This window comes from Adiantum capillus-veneris, chromosome 2, assembly GCF_014529385.1.
Source record: "Adiantum capillus-veneris isolate H3 chromosome 2, ASM1452938v2, whole genome shotgun sequence".
NCBI classification, from domain to species: Eukaryota; Viridiplantae; Streptophyta; class Polypodiopsida; order Polypodiales; family Pteridaceae; genus Adiantum; species Adiantum capillus-veneris.
The window spans coordinates 145,791,657-145,811,470 of record NC_140932.1 but is presented as its reverse complement, the minus strand read 5'-3'; the positions used below and the strand labels follow the sequence as shown (position 1 = coordinate 145,811,470).

General features: G+C 41.5%; 1 protein-coding gene across 1 annotated transcript in view; it reads left to right on the top strand.

Moving 5' to 3' along the window:
- Nucleotides 1–12,451, top strand: part of LOC147463807 (uncharacterized protein YJL213W-like) — a 41,665-nt gene extending 29,214 nt beyond the window's left edge. Inside the window, exons 3-6 of the mRNA XM_086491253.1 lie at nt 10,943–11,218; nt 11,306–11,440; nt 11,612–11,740; nt 11,822–12,451. Coding sequence (XP_086347379.1) covers nt 10,943–11,218; nt 11,306–11,440; nt 11,612–11,740; nt 11,822–12,223 — 942 coding nt within the window. The 3' untranslated portion in view covers nt 12,224–12,451. The remainder of the gene's footprint in view (nt 1–10,942; nt 11,219–11,305; nt 11,441–11,611; nt 11,741–11,821) is intronic.
- Nucleotides 12,452–19,814: the final 7,363 nt, after the last annotated feature.

The following is a 19,814-nucleotide window of genomic DNA, read 5'->3' as shown; positions in this document are numbered from 1 at the left end:
TGGAGACCCTTCTCAGCAAGACGACCCCCCCTTCAACTTGGCGTTTTTGGAGCCCTACAACCAACGATTTTCAGCAGGAATTCCAGCGTTTCCAGCCAAGGTATTCCAGCGTTTTCAGCCAAAGGATTCCAACGTTTTTCAGCAAACCAGCGACCAGCAAGGCAGCGTTTTTCCGCAACATTTTTGGACAGCCAAGCAGTGACGGAAAGGGACTTGCAGCCAACGTCTTCATGAGCCATTAAATCAGCATTCAAGCGCTCAGATTTCAGCATTAGCCTCGTCTTCGTCGTCCACACCGTCGACCTCGACATAGCCCCATTAGAATTACATCAGCCATTGTACTAGATTGTGCAATCAATAGTAGACCACCCTCGCATCGAGAGTGGGGCCCTTGGAGGAGGGTTTTACGTCGCTGGTGTCGTATTCTCTTCTCTCTCTATCTCTCAGTCTCAGCACCTTCACGCACAATGTCCGTTCACTTTGTTTGTATCCATTGCACTCTCTCATTAAAGAACGGAAGGCTCTCCCTTCCGTAAGTAAAAGGAACCCTTGAGCACAGTTCGGAGCACTCATCTTGAGCAAAGTTCAACATTCATTCCGCTGCACCTTACAATGGAGGTGATCTTTACAAAGGATTCGGTATCTATTCGGGATTGGCAATCCGGCAAGGAGGTCAAAGGGGGCTCGGTAGAGAACAGACTCTATAGGCTCCATGCTCTTTCTTCATCGACATGGATACCACGCGTGATCTTTGGCATTACAGGTTTGGTTGTAAGGTGCAACAGAAGTGAATGTTGAACTTTGCTCAAGATGAGTGCTCGGAACTGTGCTCAAGGGTTCCTTTTACTTACGGAAGGGAGAGTCTTCCGTTCCTTTAGTGAGAGAGTGCAATGGACACAAACAAAGTGAATAGACACTGTGAATGAAGGTGCATGAGACTGAGAGATAGAGAGAGAAGAATACGACACCAGAAAGTTGTCAAACCCTCCTCCAAAGGCCCCACTCTCTATGGCGAGAGCGGTCTACTTATGATTGCACAAATCTCTACAATGCTCAGACTTGCCGACGATGTCGATGACGACGAGACGGGCTGAAATCTGCAAATCTTTATCTGCTGAATTCTGACTCTATGTAGATGACGATATCGATGACAACGATGTGACGACAACGCGCTGAAAATGCAGATGCTGAAATCTGCGTTTCCCGAGCTGAATCTGCAAACTTCGCAGGATCTGACCGTGCAGCGAGGATCTGCTGTAGGAAGGTGAGATCTGCGAGGTTTGGGGGTTTTGCTATGGAAACTGACTGCTGAAAACTGAAAACGGTGGTCTATGGGCTGATTCTATCGCGAAGATCTGCAAAGCACTGGATGTCTTGCTGCTCCAAAAACGCTAGGGCTGAATTCTGTTGCTGGGGGGAATCTACTAACGCTAGGGCTGATCTACTGTCGTGAAGTCGTTCTGCTGTGTCTGCTAATGCCGAAGCTGCTCTGCAATGCAAAAACGCCAAGGTTGATCTGTTTTGCAAAAACACTAGCTTGATGCTGTGTTGCAAAAACGCTAGGCCATGTTGGGGGGTTCTGCTGAGAAGGTGCCTGTTGAGCAAGGTGCTCATGCTGCCTCTTCTGCCAGAAAGTGCCAACTTTGGTTTGCTTATATATTATCTTAACAAAATTGCCCTACCTAGTTTCCAACAAAAGTCACTTAAAAATAATAAGTGAAAAATGTCAAAAATAGAGAAAATAGGTCTATGCAGTGTGATGGGTTCTGATGGAAATCTGATTGTCATGCTGTGTGCAACCAGAGGATATGCATCTAATCTAAGTGTCTGGACATGCACGGTCTGCGAACACTCACAAAAGTGCCAGATCACTTCTTATTCTAGACTGACTTGATTGAATTAAAACATGGTCATGCTGTAGCTTGTCCACGGACACATAGGGTTGGATGTGTCACGTGACATTGGTCCTTTGAACAGTGATGCTCTTCGGCTTGCTTTTCGTGAGCATATTGCTTACATGCTTACCAGATGTTGGGAGTAAGCATTGGAAATGTATTACGTGCATTCGTGGGAAACAACATCGAGAATCTATCCCGAGGCTTGCTACAAGTCGAGCCATTGCCGTATTGAAGTTGGTTCACACCGATCTTTGTGGACCTATGCAGACCCCTTCCCTCGGCAAGCTCTCTATTTCATGTTATTGGTGGATGATTTCAGCGGTTATATTTGGGTATATTTTCTACAGCACAAGCACGAGGCATTTGGCCTCCTCAAGAATTGGCGTACTCTTGTGGAGAAGGAAAGTGTCACGTGACACATTCAACCCTTTGTGTCCGTGGCCAAGCTACATCATGACTAGGGTTCGGTTAAGTCAAGTCAGCTAGAATAGGAAGTGATCTGGCACTTTTGTGAGTCTATTCGCAGACCTTGCATGTCCAGACCACTTAGAGTAGATGCATATCCTCTGGTTGCACACAACATGATCATTAGCATTTCCATCAGAATCCATCAGGAGCATTTTCTAGTGCATAGAACCTATATTTCCCTATTTTTGACATTTTTCACTTATTGTTATAAGTGACTTTTGTTGGGAACTAGTAGGGTAATTTTGCTAAGGTAAGATATAAGCAAACCCTAGGCTAGCATTCCACTGCAGAAGAGGCAGCAAGAGCATTGCTCAACAGGCACTTATCAAGCAAGAACCATCAAAGCCCAGTGTTTTGAAGGCTCCCCACTTCAGTGTTTTTCAAGCATCAAGCCAGCGTTTTCAGCCCATGACCTTGGCGATCTTCAACAGAATTATACGGCGCTTTTGCAGCCTCTGCACCAGTGTTTTTGACCCAGCCAGGCTAGCATGTTTACAGCCCTGCAGGTCAGCGAATTCAGCCCATACAGATCTCTGATTTTCAGCCCCCTGCAGAGCAGCGTTTCCAGCCTTTCGGATCAGGGTTTCTCAGCAGTAGAACCAGCAGCAAGGCAGCGTTTTTCTTCAGCAATAAACCAGCAGCAAGGCAGCGTTTTACTTCAGCAGTACAACAGCAGCAAAACCAGCGTTTTACAGTAAATCCATCGTCATCGTTGTCCGCACCGTCGACCTCGGCATAGCAGCACTTAGACTGATACCTTGCACTTTCCTTCAAGGGTGAATCTGGGTATATCCTGGATTCATCTAGGTATATCATTGCATCAGCCCCTTGTATCAGATTGTGCAATCAATAGCATAGACCTCCCTCGCCATCGAGAGAGGGGCCCTTGGAGGAGGGTTTGACAACTTGCCTGGTGTCGTATTCTCTTCTCTCTCTATCTCTGTCTCAGCACCTTCATTCACAATGTCCATTCACTTTGTTTGTGTCCATTGCACTCTCTCACTAAAGGAACGGAAGGCTCTCCCTTCCGTAAGTAAAAGGCGGAGCACTCATCTTGAGCAAAAGTTCAACATTCACATCCAGTGCACCTTACATTGGTATCAGAGCTTTGGCAGTGTTCTGTATCACTCAAGGAAAGAACCACAAGGACCACATAATTTTTTTTGCTTGTTACGGTGGCACGTAACCCAAGTCCTCTTGGGCGTGTTGATTCCTAATCGTGTTTTTGAAGAGTGACAGGAATCCCAAGAAAGAAGGGCTTGTCCAGCCTCTCCTTGTGCCTCTTTTTACTCATTGAGAGCGGACCGTGCACTTAGCGGCCGGCCAATCGCCGTGAGGTGGGAAAAAGCACCCTTGGTGTGAGCTCAAGGCCGCCAAGGGGTGCACCCGCAGAAAAGAGAAGAGCTCGGGTGAAGAGAAGATCCTTTCCTAACACAGATTGCAAGCGAAAGAAGAACCGTAAGAACCTCAAGACCCTCAAGAACCTAAAGAACCCAAGGACCCAAGACCCACAAAAACCCAAGTTTCTCGTGAACTTAAGGACCCAAGATCTCAGAGTATGGTCATCACTTGAAGCGGAATGGATACTTCGCATGAGAGTGATGAGCATGAAAGTAGAGAAGAAGAATTTTCCCCACCAGGAGGTTTTTCTAACCCTCTCCCTTCGATTGCACTAACTTCTATAAAGGCTTTCGACATGATGATGATGAACATAAAGTTAGAACGTGAAGCAAGACAAGCAGAAAGAAAGGCCGACTTTGAGCGTGCGCGTGAGCAAGCACGCTTGGCGGCCAAACAGAGAGCCCAACAGATGCAAGAGTTGTTTCGACTCTTTTCTAGTGTGCATGCACAGATTGCAAAGGATCAGGAGAAGGAGACTTTGAGTCTCTTCTTTTCCAAAGCATGACACAGGATTTGCATGATGATTTGAATGATACTGATAAGCATGATGAATTAAATGGCAATGACAAGCATGATGATTTGCATGATCAAGATGTGATTTCTCACGAGCATGATGATTTGAATGAAGATGATGTGATTGTTCACAAGGTTGATGTGTTAGTTGATCCTTTCTCTAGTGAAGCTAACCTCATTTCAGATTCGATCAATCACGAAGAACCGATCTTGGCTCTCGAGTCGAGGTCCAAAGAACCCCCTCAGAAAGAACCCCCTCACGAAGAACCGATCTTGGCTCTCGAGCCTAGGTCCAGAGAACCGTCACAGGAAGTATTATGTGTACGAATGATTAGTCAGCACGCATTGTACGAGTGTTTCATTCGTGATCGTTTCCTAATATTTTAATCAGCTTCTTTATGTGATCCCTTTTCCTAGGCATGACATATTGTATGTTGAGCACGATTCACTCATTAATGAGTACAGATGTATGCAGATTTCTCATGAAAAGATGAAATGTTTGCATTCAAGGAAGTCACATTCCATGTCTCTTCCTTGGCACGACACAGTCGTGGAAAGAGCACAAGAAGGATTGAGCATCAAGCATCGGCATTTCCATTATAAATTGCTACAGTTGATTGATTTAGATCAGAAAGACAAGATTCGATCTCATTGTTTGCGTGTGTGTGGTGAACGGTTTGGCACTCCGTCTATTTGTTCATCTACATTGCATGCACAGTCTTTAGAGAAGACGAGATTTTTTCCAGTCACTTTACATGGAATGGGTATGTTTATGTTTTTGTGTTGGAAGTGGTTTCAAGAATTTTCAGCATCGGAGATTCTCGAAGAAGTTGAACGCATGACTATAGACGAAGTTGAAGCATTGAAGGAGCCCCAAAAGACTTTGTGTCGCTTTTGGTGTGGCCCAAAGAAGCAAGCGTTGCAGACCTTTATGAAGTTCAAGTATCGCATGTCCCACGCATCAGAGGGGGCCGGCGAAGAGTCCTTTCCAGGATTCCGGATGTTATTGGCGATCTCCCTCGACGCCATACAGTTCGGTACCAGTATCTCACTTTGAAAAGGAGGGGATGTCATGTGACACATCCAACCCTATGTGTCCGTGGACAAGCTACAGCATGACCAGGGTTCAGTTCAATCGAGTCAATCTAGAATAGGAAGTGATCTGGCACTTTTGTGAGTCTGTTCGCAGACCTTGCATGTCCAGACACTTAGAGTAGATGCATATCCTATGGTTGCACACAACATGATCATCAGCATTTCCATCAGAATCCATCATAATCCATCAGGAGCATTTTCTAGCGCACAGAACCTATATTTCCCTATTTTTGACATTTTTCACTTATTATTTAAAGTGACTTTTGTTGGGAACTAGGTAGGGCAATTTTGCTAAGGTAATATATAAGCAAACCCTAGGCTAGCATTCCATAGCAGAAGAGGCAGCAGGAGCATTGCTCAACAGGCACTTCTCAAGCAAGAACCATCAAAGCCCAGCGTTTTGGAGGCCCCCACTTCAGCGTTTTTCAAGCATCAAGCCAGCGTTTTCAGCCCATGACCTTGGCGATCTTCAACAGACTTATACGGCGCTTTTGCAGCCTTTGCACCAGTGTTTTTGACCCAGCCAGGCTAGCATGTTTACAGCCCTGCAGGTCAGCGAATTCAGCCCATACAGATCTCTGACTTTCAGCCCCCTGCAGAGCAGCGTTTCCAGCCTTTCGGATCAGTGTTTCTCAGCAGTAAAAGCAGCAGCAAGGCAGCGTTTTTCTTCAGCAATAAACCAGCAGCAAAACCAGTGTTTTACAGTAGATCCGTCGTCATCGTTGGCCTCAGCATAGCAACACTTAGACTCATTGCATCAGCCCCTTGTATCAGATTGTGAATCAATAGCATAGACCTTTCTTGCCATCGAGAGAGGGGCCCTTGGAGGAGGGTTTGACAACTTGCCTGGTGTCATATTCTCTTCTCTCTCTATCTCTCAGTCTCAGCACCTTCATTCACAGTGTCCATTCACTTTGTTTGTGTCCATTGCACTCTCTCACTAAAGGAACGGAAGGCTCTCCCTTCCGTAAGTAAAAGGAACCCTTGAGCATCGTTCGGAGCACTCATCTTGAGTAAAGTTCAACATTCACATCCGCTGCACCTTACAGAAAGCATTCAAGTGTTGAAGACTATTCGATCGGACAAAGGTGGGGAGTTTACCTCCAATGTTTTTTTTCAGTTTTGTACGGACTATGGCATCAAGCGAGAGCTTGCAAATACCAATTCACCTTCAGAGAATGGAGTTGTGGAGCGGAAGAATAGGACAGTGGTAGAAATGGCACGGACCATGCTTGAGCATCGAGATTTACCAAAGTCCTTATGGGCCGAGGCAGTTGGCGGCAACTGTCCACACCATAAACCAATCTCCAAGCTATTCAGTTCCTAAGAAGACACCATTTGAAGCCTATTTTGGTAAGAAGCCCGATGTCTCTCATTTTCAAATTTTTGGGAGCGATGCCTATGTCCATGTACGGAAGGAGCAAAGAGGGAAGTCTGACCCCAAGACCCGGAGAATATTTTTTGTGGGATATCGACTTTATGTGGGATATCGACTTTATGATCTCGAGAAGAAGGATGTTGTACTCAGTCGTGATGTTACCTTCGACGAGATCTTACCTCTAGAGGAGGCTTCCGCTCCCAAGCCTTCACAACAATCTCCGACTTGCGGATACTTGGAGACCCGGATTTTGATTTGCCTATTGATGAACCCTCTTCTCCTACCCCTGTCCCTCAGGCTTCGGAGGAGTATGCACCCATTCTCGATGATGCAGATGATAGTGGTTCTCATCATAGTGCCGAGTTAGAGCCAGCTATACCTATAGCTCCTCCCACGGGGAGTAAGCCTGACAAGTTGCCGAAGTGGCTATTGGAGACTCTGCGAGATGCAACAACCTCAGATTTTCCATCCAATTGGCGTGAAGCCGGTACCACACGACGCTCGTAGTGACTTCGACTTGCTGAGGTGGATGAGCCTTTACTTCAGGTGAACTATGCTCTGATGTCTACAGTGATTAAGGACAAAGATCGTCTTATAGTTGAGGAGGCACGTTGTGGAAGCTGGCTATGTAGAAAGAACTTGATTCCATCAAGAAGAACAACACTTGGGTGTTGGTTCCTCGGCGCGGAAAGTGATTGGTGTCAAATGGGTCTGCATGACCAAGTACAAATGTGATGGTTCTTTGGACAAGCACAAGGCAAGACTAGTTGCCAAAGGCTTCTCCCAAAAACCTTGTGTAGACTACGAGAAGACCTTTGCACCGATCGTACGAATGGCGACTATATGGAACTTTTTTGCCCTTGTTGCCTTTTTCAGGTGGCCGGTTTTTCAGATGGATGTTGTTTCGGCATTCCTCAATGGTGATGAGAGGAGGAGGTTTATGTGGAACAACCTCCAGGGTTCGAGGATCCAATTTTTGTAAGTTTATGTCCCGGAAAATGCAAGCACCTTTTCAGGTTTGCCTAGACGTTAAAGTGTAACCATTGCATGTCAAGCTATCACATTGCCAATGTTTTTTTACTTTAAGCCTTTTCTTCCATGGTCATATAAGGTGCTCACTTTACGTACTCAGTGTATTGATTCTTGCAACAAAATGAAAGCACTTTCACAAGAAGGAACTTCTTAGTTTGTTTGAGGGAGCGTATGATTCGAACAAAGCATATGGGAGGAGCTGCTATTGGAGACTTTAAAAATCATGTAATAGCATGTAGCGGACTTTCTTGTTGGAAAGGTATTTCGTTCAGCCTTGGTCCAAAATGGCGAGTCATTTAAGAACGAGTGGATGAACATCAAGATGCACATAAAGGCATCAATTGCATGCCCTTTGTGAGATGCTCTTTCATGGTAACTTGAGTTTTTTTATTATTGTCGTGATGCATGGCATACAAATATTCTAGCCAATTCGAAAAACACCATTTGGCCATTGAAAGGTGATTGGTTGATTTGGGATCATGCACTTTGGATGTTTTGCCAGCAAGTGGTCTGTGTGCACTTCTGGAAATTCCTTGTGGATATAGCAATCTTTGTGAAAAGCCACTCAGTAAATAACATCATTTCCTATTCTTCCTTTTGTGGAGTCGAATGAGCCTTGGTTGGATTGACAACTTCGTCCTTGAGCATCTGCAAATAAATGCTATTGTCTTTGCCTTGAAGATCATAAATAGTGCAAAAGGCAATCAATTATAGAAAGAGAGGGAGGAATTTGAGTCTTGGTGGAAGACACTCGGTTTAGATGTTAGCTTTCTTTTCTGCCATAGAAAGCTGAAGTGTTTTTTAGCGCATGATAATGGGGGGCTACAGGTTAATCGTAGCTTGCAATTGAGAAGAATTCCCAAAGGTCCTTTGTTCTATTTTAAAAAAACATATGGTCATGGATTTCTTTCTTGTTGGGTGTGGCTCGTGGGGTTCGGGCGTTTCTTTCCACCCTACGGGAGAGGATAATTGGTGATCTCGTGTAGCCTCAAATTTAATCTTTCATCATTTGTCACAAAGACGGAAGCGTAAACTAACATTTAAATGAAAATCATAAATTCAAGAGAACTGAGAGCTGAGAGAAAAGTTTGATACATCATTGGGGACCAAAAGATGGGCAGCCCCCCCGCCCTCCCCCCCCCCCAAATAAAGAGAGTATCTTTATTACCAAGGGAGAATCTTTACAAGCGCAGGAACGGAGCAAACACCTATTCTCAATTCTATTCTTGCTACTGACTGAGAAAGTGTACCCACTCTCTATCTCCTAAGAAGATTTCTCCTCTTCTGTGAGACCTTTTGGAAGTTCTTAATTAAAAACGTTAATCCTCCAAAATAACCTTGGAAGCTCTCACAAACAAGAGTCTATCTTCCAAAAAACCTTCTTGGAAGCTCTCATAGAAGAGAGTCTATCTTCCGCTAGCTGGTGCCCTTCATGCTTAATCATTCATGCAATGAACACCAGAGAAAACAAGCAAAATGCGCGATACGCTTGCTTTAATTTTCTGCACATAACTCGAAATTATTACGTGTGCACGTTCTAATGTTGAAACGGAGGCGATGGAATTGCATCAAACTTTTGTGTATGCGTAGGATAAATAGAGAAAACTGAAATTCTATAAGTGCTCTGTTGAAAATCGCCCTAATTGAGATGATCAGGGGTTGAAAACAGAGAAATTACAGCCATTACGTCCTAGGAAGAGAGTGTTTGCTGCAACTTCTTGCGACAAAACTTCTCGAGAAGGTGGCTATGGCTGTGAGAGCCCTTGTTTTAGACAATGGGAGCTCAGAACTACTACATATGTCACAAGGGGCTGCTCTCAAGCTCTAATGGAGAGCTTCACCGCGTAGAGCACGCTCACATTAGGGATAGGAGCATTGCCAACCCCTAAAGAGAGGGGTGTTGCTCTTAAATAGAGAGAGAGAGAGAGAGAGAGAGAGAGAGAGAGAGAGAGAGAGAGAGAGAGAGATTGCATGAGTAAGTGGGCCACTTGACACACTTACTTTTAAAACTTGAAAACCCTTCAACTTTTAAATTTTAAAAGTTTCCAAGTCACTTGAACAATGTGCAACTAACTCACAAATTTTAACATTAATTCTTCCCTCGAGAACATCAAAGGTTCCCCGACAAAACTTTAAAACCCTTCAACTTTTAAATTTTAAAAGTTCCCAAGTCACTAAAACAATGTGCAACTAACTCACAAATGTTAACATTAATTCTTCCCACGAGAACAACAAAGTTTCTATGCTGCACGGGCATTGCTCTTGCATTACCTGTTCACACTTGTCCGGCCACTTGCCCGAGCACAAATAGTTAAAGTTAATTTAACTTACTTATCCTAAGGCCTTATTAAAACTAATGAAGGCCTTAGGATTATTGTTCTAAGGACCCCATCTCATTCCTGTGCTCGCACTGACCCGCATAATTTTTCTGAGCCTAAAATCTGAGGCTACCGTCTACCCCTTTTGAAGGCCGATTTCCCAATCACTAAGGCTTTAGGGTATTTTTTGCTAGGGTCTACGTGAGGTGTTCTAGTTGGCATTTACGCACACCTGAGGCCATAGAAATACTAATTCTATTCTGATGCGCACACAATTAGTTAAATAATTATTTTTGTAAAAAGATTTATTATTTACAAAATAATTATTTTTTAGTAAATTAATTAATTATTTACAAAGACTGATATTGTTACATCACCTCCTATTACACTCTTCATAAAACATGTTATAGATTATATATTTGGTCAAATTGCTTCTATATTTAATGGCCATATGCATGGGCCACACGAATCATTTCTTTGTATTGACTTGTCTTTTAAGTTCTACCACAATGCATGCACAACTTTGGTACATCATTGCATGACCCTTTGCCTTATAGAGTTTCCTGGATTTGAGTTCATGCTTCTGTTATCCAGATCATGGCTCGTACAATCTTGGGCTTTCTTGTATATGTTTTCCTGACAATGACACCCTTGCTGGTTTTACTGGACAAACTTTTTGAAACACACCAGAGAGGCTGCACGAGGGCAAGTGAGGTCGCTTGGAGCACTTCTCAGTCTAGTTCATGCAACCCAGAAGGGAGAACAAATTTCTTTTCGCTATCCTCGTCATACTAACCTTTCGTTGACAAGAAATAAAGTTGCTATGAGTGTGTTTGCAGGCGGTGGAAGAAGGCTCTATTCCTGGTCCTCGTATATTGTTTAGTGGCGCTGCACTCTCGCAGACTGGTGGCCATGGTGATTTCCGCCTGCCAAGTGAAGACCAACTTTGTGGTTGCAGCTGCTCAAGAAGCTCAGTCAATCTTGGGAGGGTGTGTGATGGAGTACCTGAAGTACGAAAAGCGGCTAGAGATGAACTAAGGAAGGGAGCCAGTCAATTGAAAATTATGGCTTCTGGAGGAGTGGCTTCTCCTACTGATCACGTGAAAAATCTTCAGGTTACAATGGATTTATTCTGCAGTCGTTTCCAGAATGTACATGCGAGATTTCCTTTGAAGTGTCCTAACTGAACGTTGTGAATGCAGTTCTCCGCAGAAGAAATATCTGCAGTTGTAGAAGAAGCTAAGAATGTTGGAGCATATGTCTGCGCTCATGCATACACTGCAGCCTCTGTCAAGCGAGCCTTGGAACTCGGTATACGAAGCATTGAACATGGAAATGTAAACGTCAACCGGTTGAACTAGACTTCAAACTCTCTCTGTGATGGAACTGTATTTGCATTGGAAATCTCTTTTCATCAGAAAGCTTGTGAGCTTTGTGTGTGACCTCTCTTGGTGAGTCTTTATGTTTTTTGTCGCTAGCCTATCAAATAATCTAGGTTTCGGTTGCAGTTTGTAGACAATGAATGCTTAGACTTGATGAGAAGTAAGGGTGCTTTTCTTGTTCCAACGCTGGTCACATATGACTGTATATGCCGTCATGGTGAGGCTGCAGGGATGCCCAAGGCAATAGTAAACAAGGTGACTAAAGCTTTAAGACCGAATTTTGTTTTCGTTGGAATTTTCTCCTGTTAAAAGTTGTTTGTGTTATGACTTGTGCAGGTGGCCGACCTTCTTGAATGTGGGATTGAAGCTTTGGCCTCAGCAGAGGAAACAGGTGTTAATATCTGTTTTGGAACTGACCTTCTTGGCTCTATGCATGATCACCAACTGGAGGAGTTCAAGCTGAGATCGAAAGTGCTATCAGCTGCTTCCATCCTGAGGTCAGCCACGTCAACATGTGCCAAACTTTTCTGCATGGAAGGTAAAGTGGGCGTGATTGCAGAAGGCGCTTACGGTGATTTGCTTGTCCTGGAGAAGAATCCTGTTACTGACATCCATTTGATGCTAGATCCTAACAACATGACCATGATAGTGAAGGAAGGTGAGATAGTTAGCTCCAAGACTTTGATTCCTAGAGTGCTGGACACTGGATGCATAATCAAGCAATTTGAAGGCAGCTGAGGTACCTAGTAACTCTTGCATAAAATGGAGCTAGGTACAACATAGTCTATTTCACTCCTGAATTTGTTTGGTCCGCAATTCCGTGCGGCCATGTCCATCTGTACAGATATTCTTGTAAAGAGAGACTATGTCTATGCTCAACCAATTATATCTATATGTATGAATTCTACCCATTACTGTGTATGCAAACTGAAAGGAAGAGGTTTTTTACATTGTTTAAACCGTACACTCTTGAATTTTCTCCTTTTTACTCGAGATCGAAGAATAATGTAGTGGGGCAGAACCTTTTTGTTGGTGAGTATTTACTGGCAAATCATAGTTAGCTCGTTTAGGAAAAACACAATTAGACCTATTAACTTTTCATTTACATGACAAAATCATGCACGAAGTTTTTTAAATTAATTGAATTGCATACAAAGCTACGTTTTTTCTGTGAGTTTGCTCTGAATAATAATTGCACTAACTGAGAAGAGCTTCAAAATACCAAAATTTACTTAATATTAGTATTTTAAACTTAGTTTCTTTTGTTTCTAATGTGTAGTAAGCAGGGACACTAGAATTCAAAACGAATTACGTTTTTAATAAGGATTTATACAAGTTTTTTCCTGAGAAGTGCCTGCGTGGACAGAAAGCACACGCCAGGATAACTTTTTATCCTAGGAGTCTTGAACCATAAGACTCGTCAAAAATATGAATGAGCTCTTTTTTTCCTCCCTTAAAAGCCCAGGAGTATGTGTTATGATAGACACAAAATGTACATAGGGTTTACTATACGGTACTTAATACAAAATTTCATATTTTTCAATCAAGAATAGCTCCGGTAGGGGACAAGACAAGTAGTAGCCGCATGAAGTTCATAGGGGAGGGAATTTATTGCTGTCTGAAAGCATGTCCTTCCTCGAGCCTATGCTTGATACTATGAAGACCCCCTTCCTGCCCCCCCCCTTCATCCAATGGGCATAATTTTCTTCTTTGATCTCAGCAACAACCTGGCTCATGAAGAGACTCATAGAGCTCTGCAACATCTTTCAAAACAGATCACTTCACTTTTTTTCCCACCATTATGGGCCTCCTATGAAAACTTTTCAAAAGGCTCTTGTTGGCATTGCTTGCTTGTAGGAAGTGCTATAGGTGTGGTGCCTATCAAATGTTGTACACATTTTTAAGGCTTTTAGAAGCATGTTAGTGCTATAGGCATGATGCTTAGTGCTATAGGCATAGTGCCTATCAAATGTTGTACACACTTTTAAGGTTTTTAGAAGCATCTTAGTGCTTTGGGCATGCTGCCTATCAAATGTCGTACACATTTTTAAGGCTTTTAGAAGCTATTTTAAGTTGCTACTTTTCAACGTTCTTAATTTCAGCGATGCTTGTAATACAAATAGTGTTGGTGTAAATAAAGCTTTGAGATAGAGAGGACCTTCTGTAAATAAATATTTTTGATAGAGGACCTTTGTAAATATAGCGTTGTAGAGAGGGAGATAGAGGACCTTCTGTAGCTCCTTCTTGCTTACATTTGTTGTAGACTACCGTTGATGTAGAAATTGATGAATCTCTTATGAAGAGCAACTCCAAAATGTTCCAAATGTACGTCGACAAGCATTAGTCAAGTCGAAAGAGAGACCTGAGGAAGGTGTCATTGGGGGATTATGTGTTGCTTCCCTTCTCAAGCAGGGTAAAAGTGATCAACTCATTTTTGCTTCCTTACATAGCCCTAACTATAATATATATATATACATATATATATATGTATATATGTATATATACATATATATATATGTATATATACATATATATATGTATATATGTACGTATCCAAAACTCATTTTCAGCTTCTGTTTTTCAGCCAATCAATGCTCTCTATTCAAAACATATTCTCTTTGGATTTCCCTCCAAAAAAAAATCACCACTTGCCACATAAGCAAAAACTTGAGTGAGGGATGGCAAAAAATGACCGTTTTCAAAATTTTATTGAGAAAATCCTCTTTTCCTCTAAAACGTGTCCAATGTATATCTATATCAAAAAATCACTTTTTGGCCTCTATTTTTCTAACCTTATTTTTAAGCCCCTCTCTCTCTCTCTACCCCCCTCTCTCTACCCTCTCTTCTCCTATCTCTCTCTTGCACCCCTTCATCTCCCTCTTGATGCTTCAATTGCACGTAATGAAGCATTGCACCCTCATAAAGGTCACGATGGATGCATCAAGAAGAGTAAGGACACGTGTAACTACTTCATGTAGGTTGTTAGTCTCTTTTGATACCACTTTGATCATGTTGTTGGAAGGACTATGACTATTTCAAAAGCATGGTGTCCTAGTCACTAATACACTTTATTTATTGTACAAATCATGTTAGTCAATGGGAGGACTTTGGATGCTTTGCGGAATGAAGTGGAATGGCAAAGAAAGTAAGTTGTTTTGTCTCAATGTCTTTTTGACCATTTTGTTGCAAAGAACTTAGCAGTATATTTTGTTTTTCGCACAAATCATGCCAACTTAACAAAAAGGCTTAGGATGCCTTGCAACATGGACAAGAGTGGCCAAGTAATATTGTAAAGGTACACTTTGACCATGCCAATACAAGACAAAACTTTGTTGCTACTCACATAAACTAAAGCTTGAACTTAGTAATTTGCTTTGATTCTTGTATAAGTTGTGTCAATCTAATGGCAAGACTTTGCATAGAAAGAAGCACTGCAAAAAAAAGTAAGTTTCTTTGGTCCTGCTTAATAAGGCCATTGCAAGATGAAACTTTTTTTTAAAATCAATGCTATTGACATATAAACTAGAGTTTGAACTTACTAGTATGCTTGTTTCTTGTATAGATTATGTGACTTCAATGGGGAGACTTTAGGTGCCTTGTATCATGAAGTGGGCTGACAGGCCGTGTGCGTCAAGCGGTGCGGCTACGACGGGTGTGTTGACGAGAATCAATGGGGGGGTGTGTCGATGGGGGAACGACAACATTGTAACATGTTTATTCATTTTAACACATTGTCTCTTGGAAACATGCTCTTGTGAATAATAGCCGCTAAAGGGTCCCTATTGTAGCGCCAAACTTTTTTGTCTTTTCACCTTTCAATATTTTTTTAAGTGCTGGAAGTTTGTGGCAATGATTAGTTTGAGGTTCAAAATAAATGAGGGTATTTGAAAAGTTCAAAATAGAGGTATTGTATGAATAAATATATACATACATATGTAAAGCTTGCCTTGCTTTCTTCACTTGCTAACCTCTAACTCCTCCTCACTCTCTTTGCTCTACTAAGGATGCACAAAAAGGATTTAGCTTCATTTGAAAACACCATATGCTTGCAGTGGACTTAGTTGATAGCTAACAAGCTTACAATATACTTAGTTGTGATGGTGATAAGAGTAGAGATCTATAAGAGTGGAGATATGTTTAGTAGGGAGCTGAGCGACATTGATTATTAGCAATGCTAGCGTTTTGGTAGAGGCTTTCAAGGTGCAACTATGAGATATAGTAACATTCTTGGTTTTGTAATCAACTTCTTAAATCCCCTATTTGCAACCTTAGATGGTTTCTTCAAGTTCTTTACGAGTTGAAATACCAAATATCAATTCTAATTAAAGCTAATTAAAAAAAAGCTTCATCGAGTGTTTTTTAGGACTCATTTGACTTGAATTTATGAAGGGGTGAACTTTCCTTTTGGCCCCTTTACCCTTTTATTTATGTCTACCCCATTGAGCACTACCCCCAAAGCCAAAAAAAGGTTGTGTTTTGGAAATCACTTTTGTATTCATGTTTGCCAAAAATTGGAGGATCTTAATTATGTGCTAAGGGGATTCCAAACACACTCTATTGAGGTTTTGAAACTCTCTATTATTCTTCTTTCAAGCTTTTCTCTCCTTTAATATTATCTTTGGCACTGTGATGGCCAAAGCTCATTATCATGCCATTTGAGCCCATAGAGGAGGGAAAGTAGAATAGCTAAGGGTGTGTATTCCAAGAGAGTCGTTCTTGATCATGAACGAAACTCTCATGCTGAGAAGGGCAAGCCTAAAACTACATCTAAACCCTTCATCAAATCAATAGAGGTTTGAGTCAATATGGACATAGCATCAAAAGGTTTAGCAAAAACTTGAAATCCAAGCCCCCTCTATGGCAAAATTCATTGTAGGAACATAAAAACATGTGAATTTCCCCAGAACATTGTGGTTCAAAGTAGAATACAAGACCATAAACCTAGATGAATCTAGGACAATCCCAAAGGCTAAGTCATAAAGGCAAGTGCAAGATAAGACTGATGGTAGTCAATCAAGAGACAAAATAACCAATACCTCCATTAGGCATCAACTCCATCATGGATAGTATTGAATACAAACTGCAACATCGCCACTAGCTTCATTATTGCCCAATGTTGTGGGCACAAAAAATTGTATCAATACAACACATACCACTCAAGGTCATGATTTTTTTTAAAAAGTGCCCCATGGATAGTATTAAATAAAAACTACGACATCACCACTAGCTTCATTATTGCCCAATGTTGTGGGCACAAAAAATTGTACTAATGCAACACATACCGCTCAAGGTCATGATTTTTTAAAAAAGTGCCCCATGCCCATTCTAAGACCCTCGTGGTCCTCAACAAGAGCTACCATAAGGGTGCAACAACGAGGCCTACAAGGACCCTGCATGCCTCTTTGGCACACCCTTTTGGTAGATCTTGTTGAGGGTCTTAGAATGGCCATGGGGAACATTTTTTTAAAGCATGTCCTCGAGTGGTGTGTCTTGCATTGGTACATTTTTTGCACCTGATATTGGGCACATGATGAAGCTAGTTGAGATATTGCAGTTTTTATTCAATACTACCCACCACAAAGCTGATGATTTATGGATCTGATGGTTATATTGTCTCATGGTTGACTATTGTGAGTCTTTACCTTCTTTTGGGAAAATTCACGTGTAGATGTTGTTTATAGCCTTACAATCAATCTTTCCATAGAGCGGGCTTGGGTTCCAGCTTGATTGCATACATTGGTCCATTTTTATACACCCACTATTGGGCACTAATCAAGTTAGTGGAATGAAATGGTATTTAGTTAGTATCATCCACCATGGAGTTGAAGATAATTATATTTTCTTTTGGTGACTCTCGGATTTTCCTAGATTGATCTAGTTTTACGGTCTCCTATTCTACTTTAGACGACAATGGTATGTAGTGTCTTGAGAGCATAATTTTGGTATAGTTTTTGCACCCACTATTGGGTATCAATGAAGTTAGTGGGGATTTTGTAATATTCAATATTATCCATGATGGAGTTTATGGTTATGCCATATAACCACCTATATTATGTTGATTGTTTTGAAAAGTTTTGAAGCTAAGCTTAGATCTATAACTATACTTTGTAGATTAAAAGAGAATTCACAGTACAATTTTTGAAATGTAAGGCGGGAGTCTTACTCGTGCTATCTTTAAAGTAGTATAAATTGAGTGAGGTAGAGGTAGAAATAATGTGGTCTTCAAAACATAAAAGCTGATCTTTTGTTTGGGTACTTTTCACCTTGGTTCTCCTCTTCTCTTTGCTACTTGTTGTTGCTTTGGTTTTACTTGGTTCATTTGATCTTCTTTATTTTCTCCCATTAAACAAATCTCTCTCATGTGTGACATACAATTAAAAGATTTGTAGCCCCCTTTGTAGTCATTTCATCATTGGTAGTACACAATAAAATTTCTAGTGAGGAAGATCTTGTCATCTTAAAGATGATAATGTCTAATTCTCTCACAAATGGTTCACTACTCATATCATCACAACATAATTGTCCATCTTAGCTTGTGATTTTGGTGCACAAGTGGTGTATATGGGAGGAGGAGAAGAGAGAGAGAGAGAGAGAGAGAGAGAGAGAGAGAGATAAATCTTTTTTTCCTCTATGTGTGATGCGTGGGAAAAGGCCTTTGATCAGCCTTGTGCACACTACTTCTTTGTTGGAAAGGACACGATATGAATAGTGGGAATGCACCCTTATATAAGAGATATCACCACAAGATAGATGGGACTAGTCTGTAGGAACAATAGTCTATAGGGCCAATAGTCAATATAAGCCCAATTGTAGAGAATTGGCATTTGCATGGTGACCACAAGATTTGCCAATTGCAAATATCAAAGTGGATTAGCCCACTTGAATCCCAAGATTGAATTCTACCCATCTCCTCCTCCTCATAAAATTTGGAACACTTTTATAGCTTTAAAGCCCACCACCTCTTCTCACCAAAACTGGGTATCACATGTGTAGCCAAATGTGCAAGAGGCCCTTGGTTCTAGGAGGATTTGAAATAAGATAGCGTATTTTAGGCATAGCAGCCTACACACACATGCACCCCCCCCCCCCCCCCCCCCCCTTCCCCCCCCCAATGATAGGGGTTAGATTAGGGGAATTAACTCCAAGTTTCAAGGATTAGGGACTAATTGAAAATTAAAAAATCAAGGCTTAAAACTCAATCAGGTGAGCACCTAGGTTTTCCAAGTTAAATTATAGTAATAAAGATGACAAATAGGACATATACACACAAAGAGGCTATGAAATTACACTACTAGTAATCTTGCCAATCAACCAATAGTACATCAATTGATGAAAAATCAATGAGAATAAATCAAATGCACCAGTTGTGTGTTATAGAAGGTGATGAGAAGATAGTTTTTTGGAATCACTTGCTGAAAGGGAGGAAACCAAACACCAATGAAAGAAATTGATCTTTTAGTGAATCGATATTTGATTACCCAAGGAGAACAGTGGCTCAAGGGACTAAAAACCATACCTTCAAACAACTAATCTTTTGATGATTAACAAGAAGGATTATTATAATGGGCTAATTCTATCCTGGTAGAATAACAAGCTACTAAGTCTCATGTGGCTACGATACCACTTGAGAGATTCGGGTGGATAGAGAAAAGAGACATTCATGATTAATTGTACACATTAAAAAAAGGCTTTACAAGTGGTGTAGTACAACTCCAAAGTGGTGGTGTGGTACAAAAATGAACGATACACCATGTGGTTGAATGGCTCATACTCATGGGTGCCTAAAAGGCTCATACTCATGGGTGCCTAAAAGGCTCATACTCATAGGATGCCTCATGGCATACTCGTAAATCCTCCCCTCAAAGTAATGACCATGCTCAAGACCAGGCACTACGAGGTTATCTGTAAAATAGTACAATTGCGGTGAAGGGAAAATTAATATGCTCCTCAAAATTGTAATAGCAAAACTTTGTTTGGTTGCTTGTCCACCTTGGTTTTCTTCTTCTCTTTGTTGCTTGTTATTGTTGTCCTCATTCTGTACTTGGTTCATTTGGTCTTGTTTATTTCCTCCCCTTAAAAAGTTTATCTCTATCATGGGTGGTTTATCATTGAATGTTGAGGCCTTAGCCAATTACTTGTTTAACATTCTGTGGTTCTTGGAGATGCTTTGATTGCATATATACCAAGTGTGTTAACTATTGAAAGAAAAAGTTCTTAATGAGCTTACTATCATGGATGTTGCCTCTTGGATTGCACTACAGTAGGGTTCCACTTCATGAAAGTTGTACCCTAGATGGGACCATTATTGATGGATGCTTTCATTCAAACC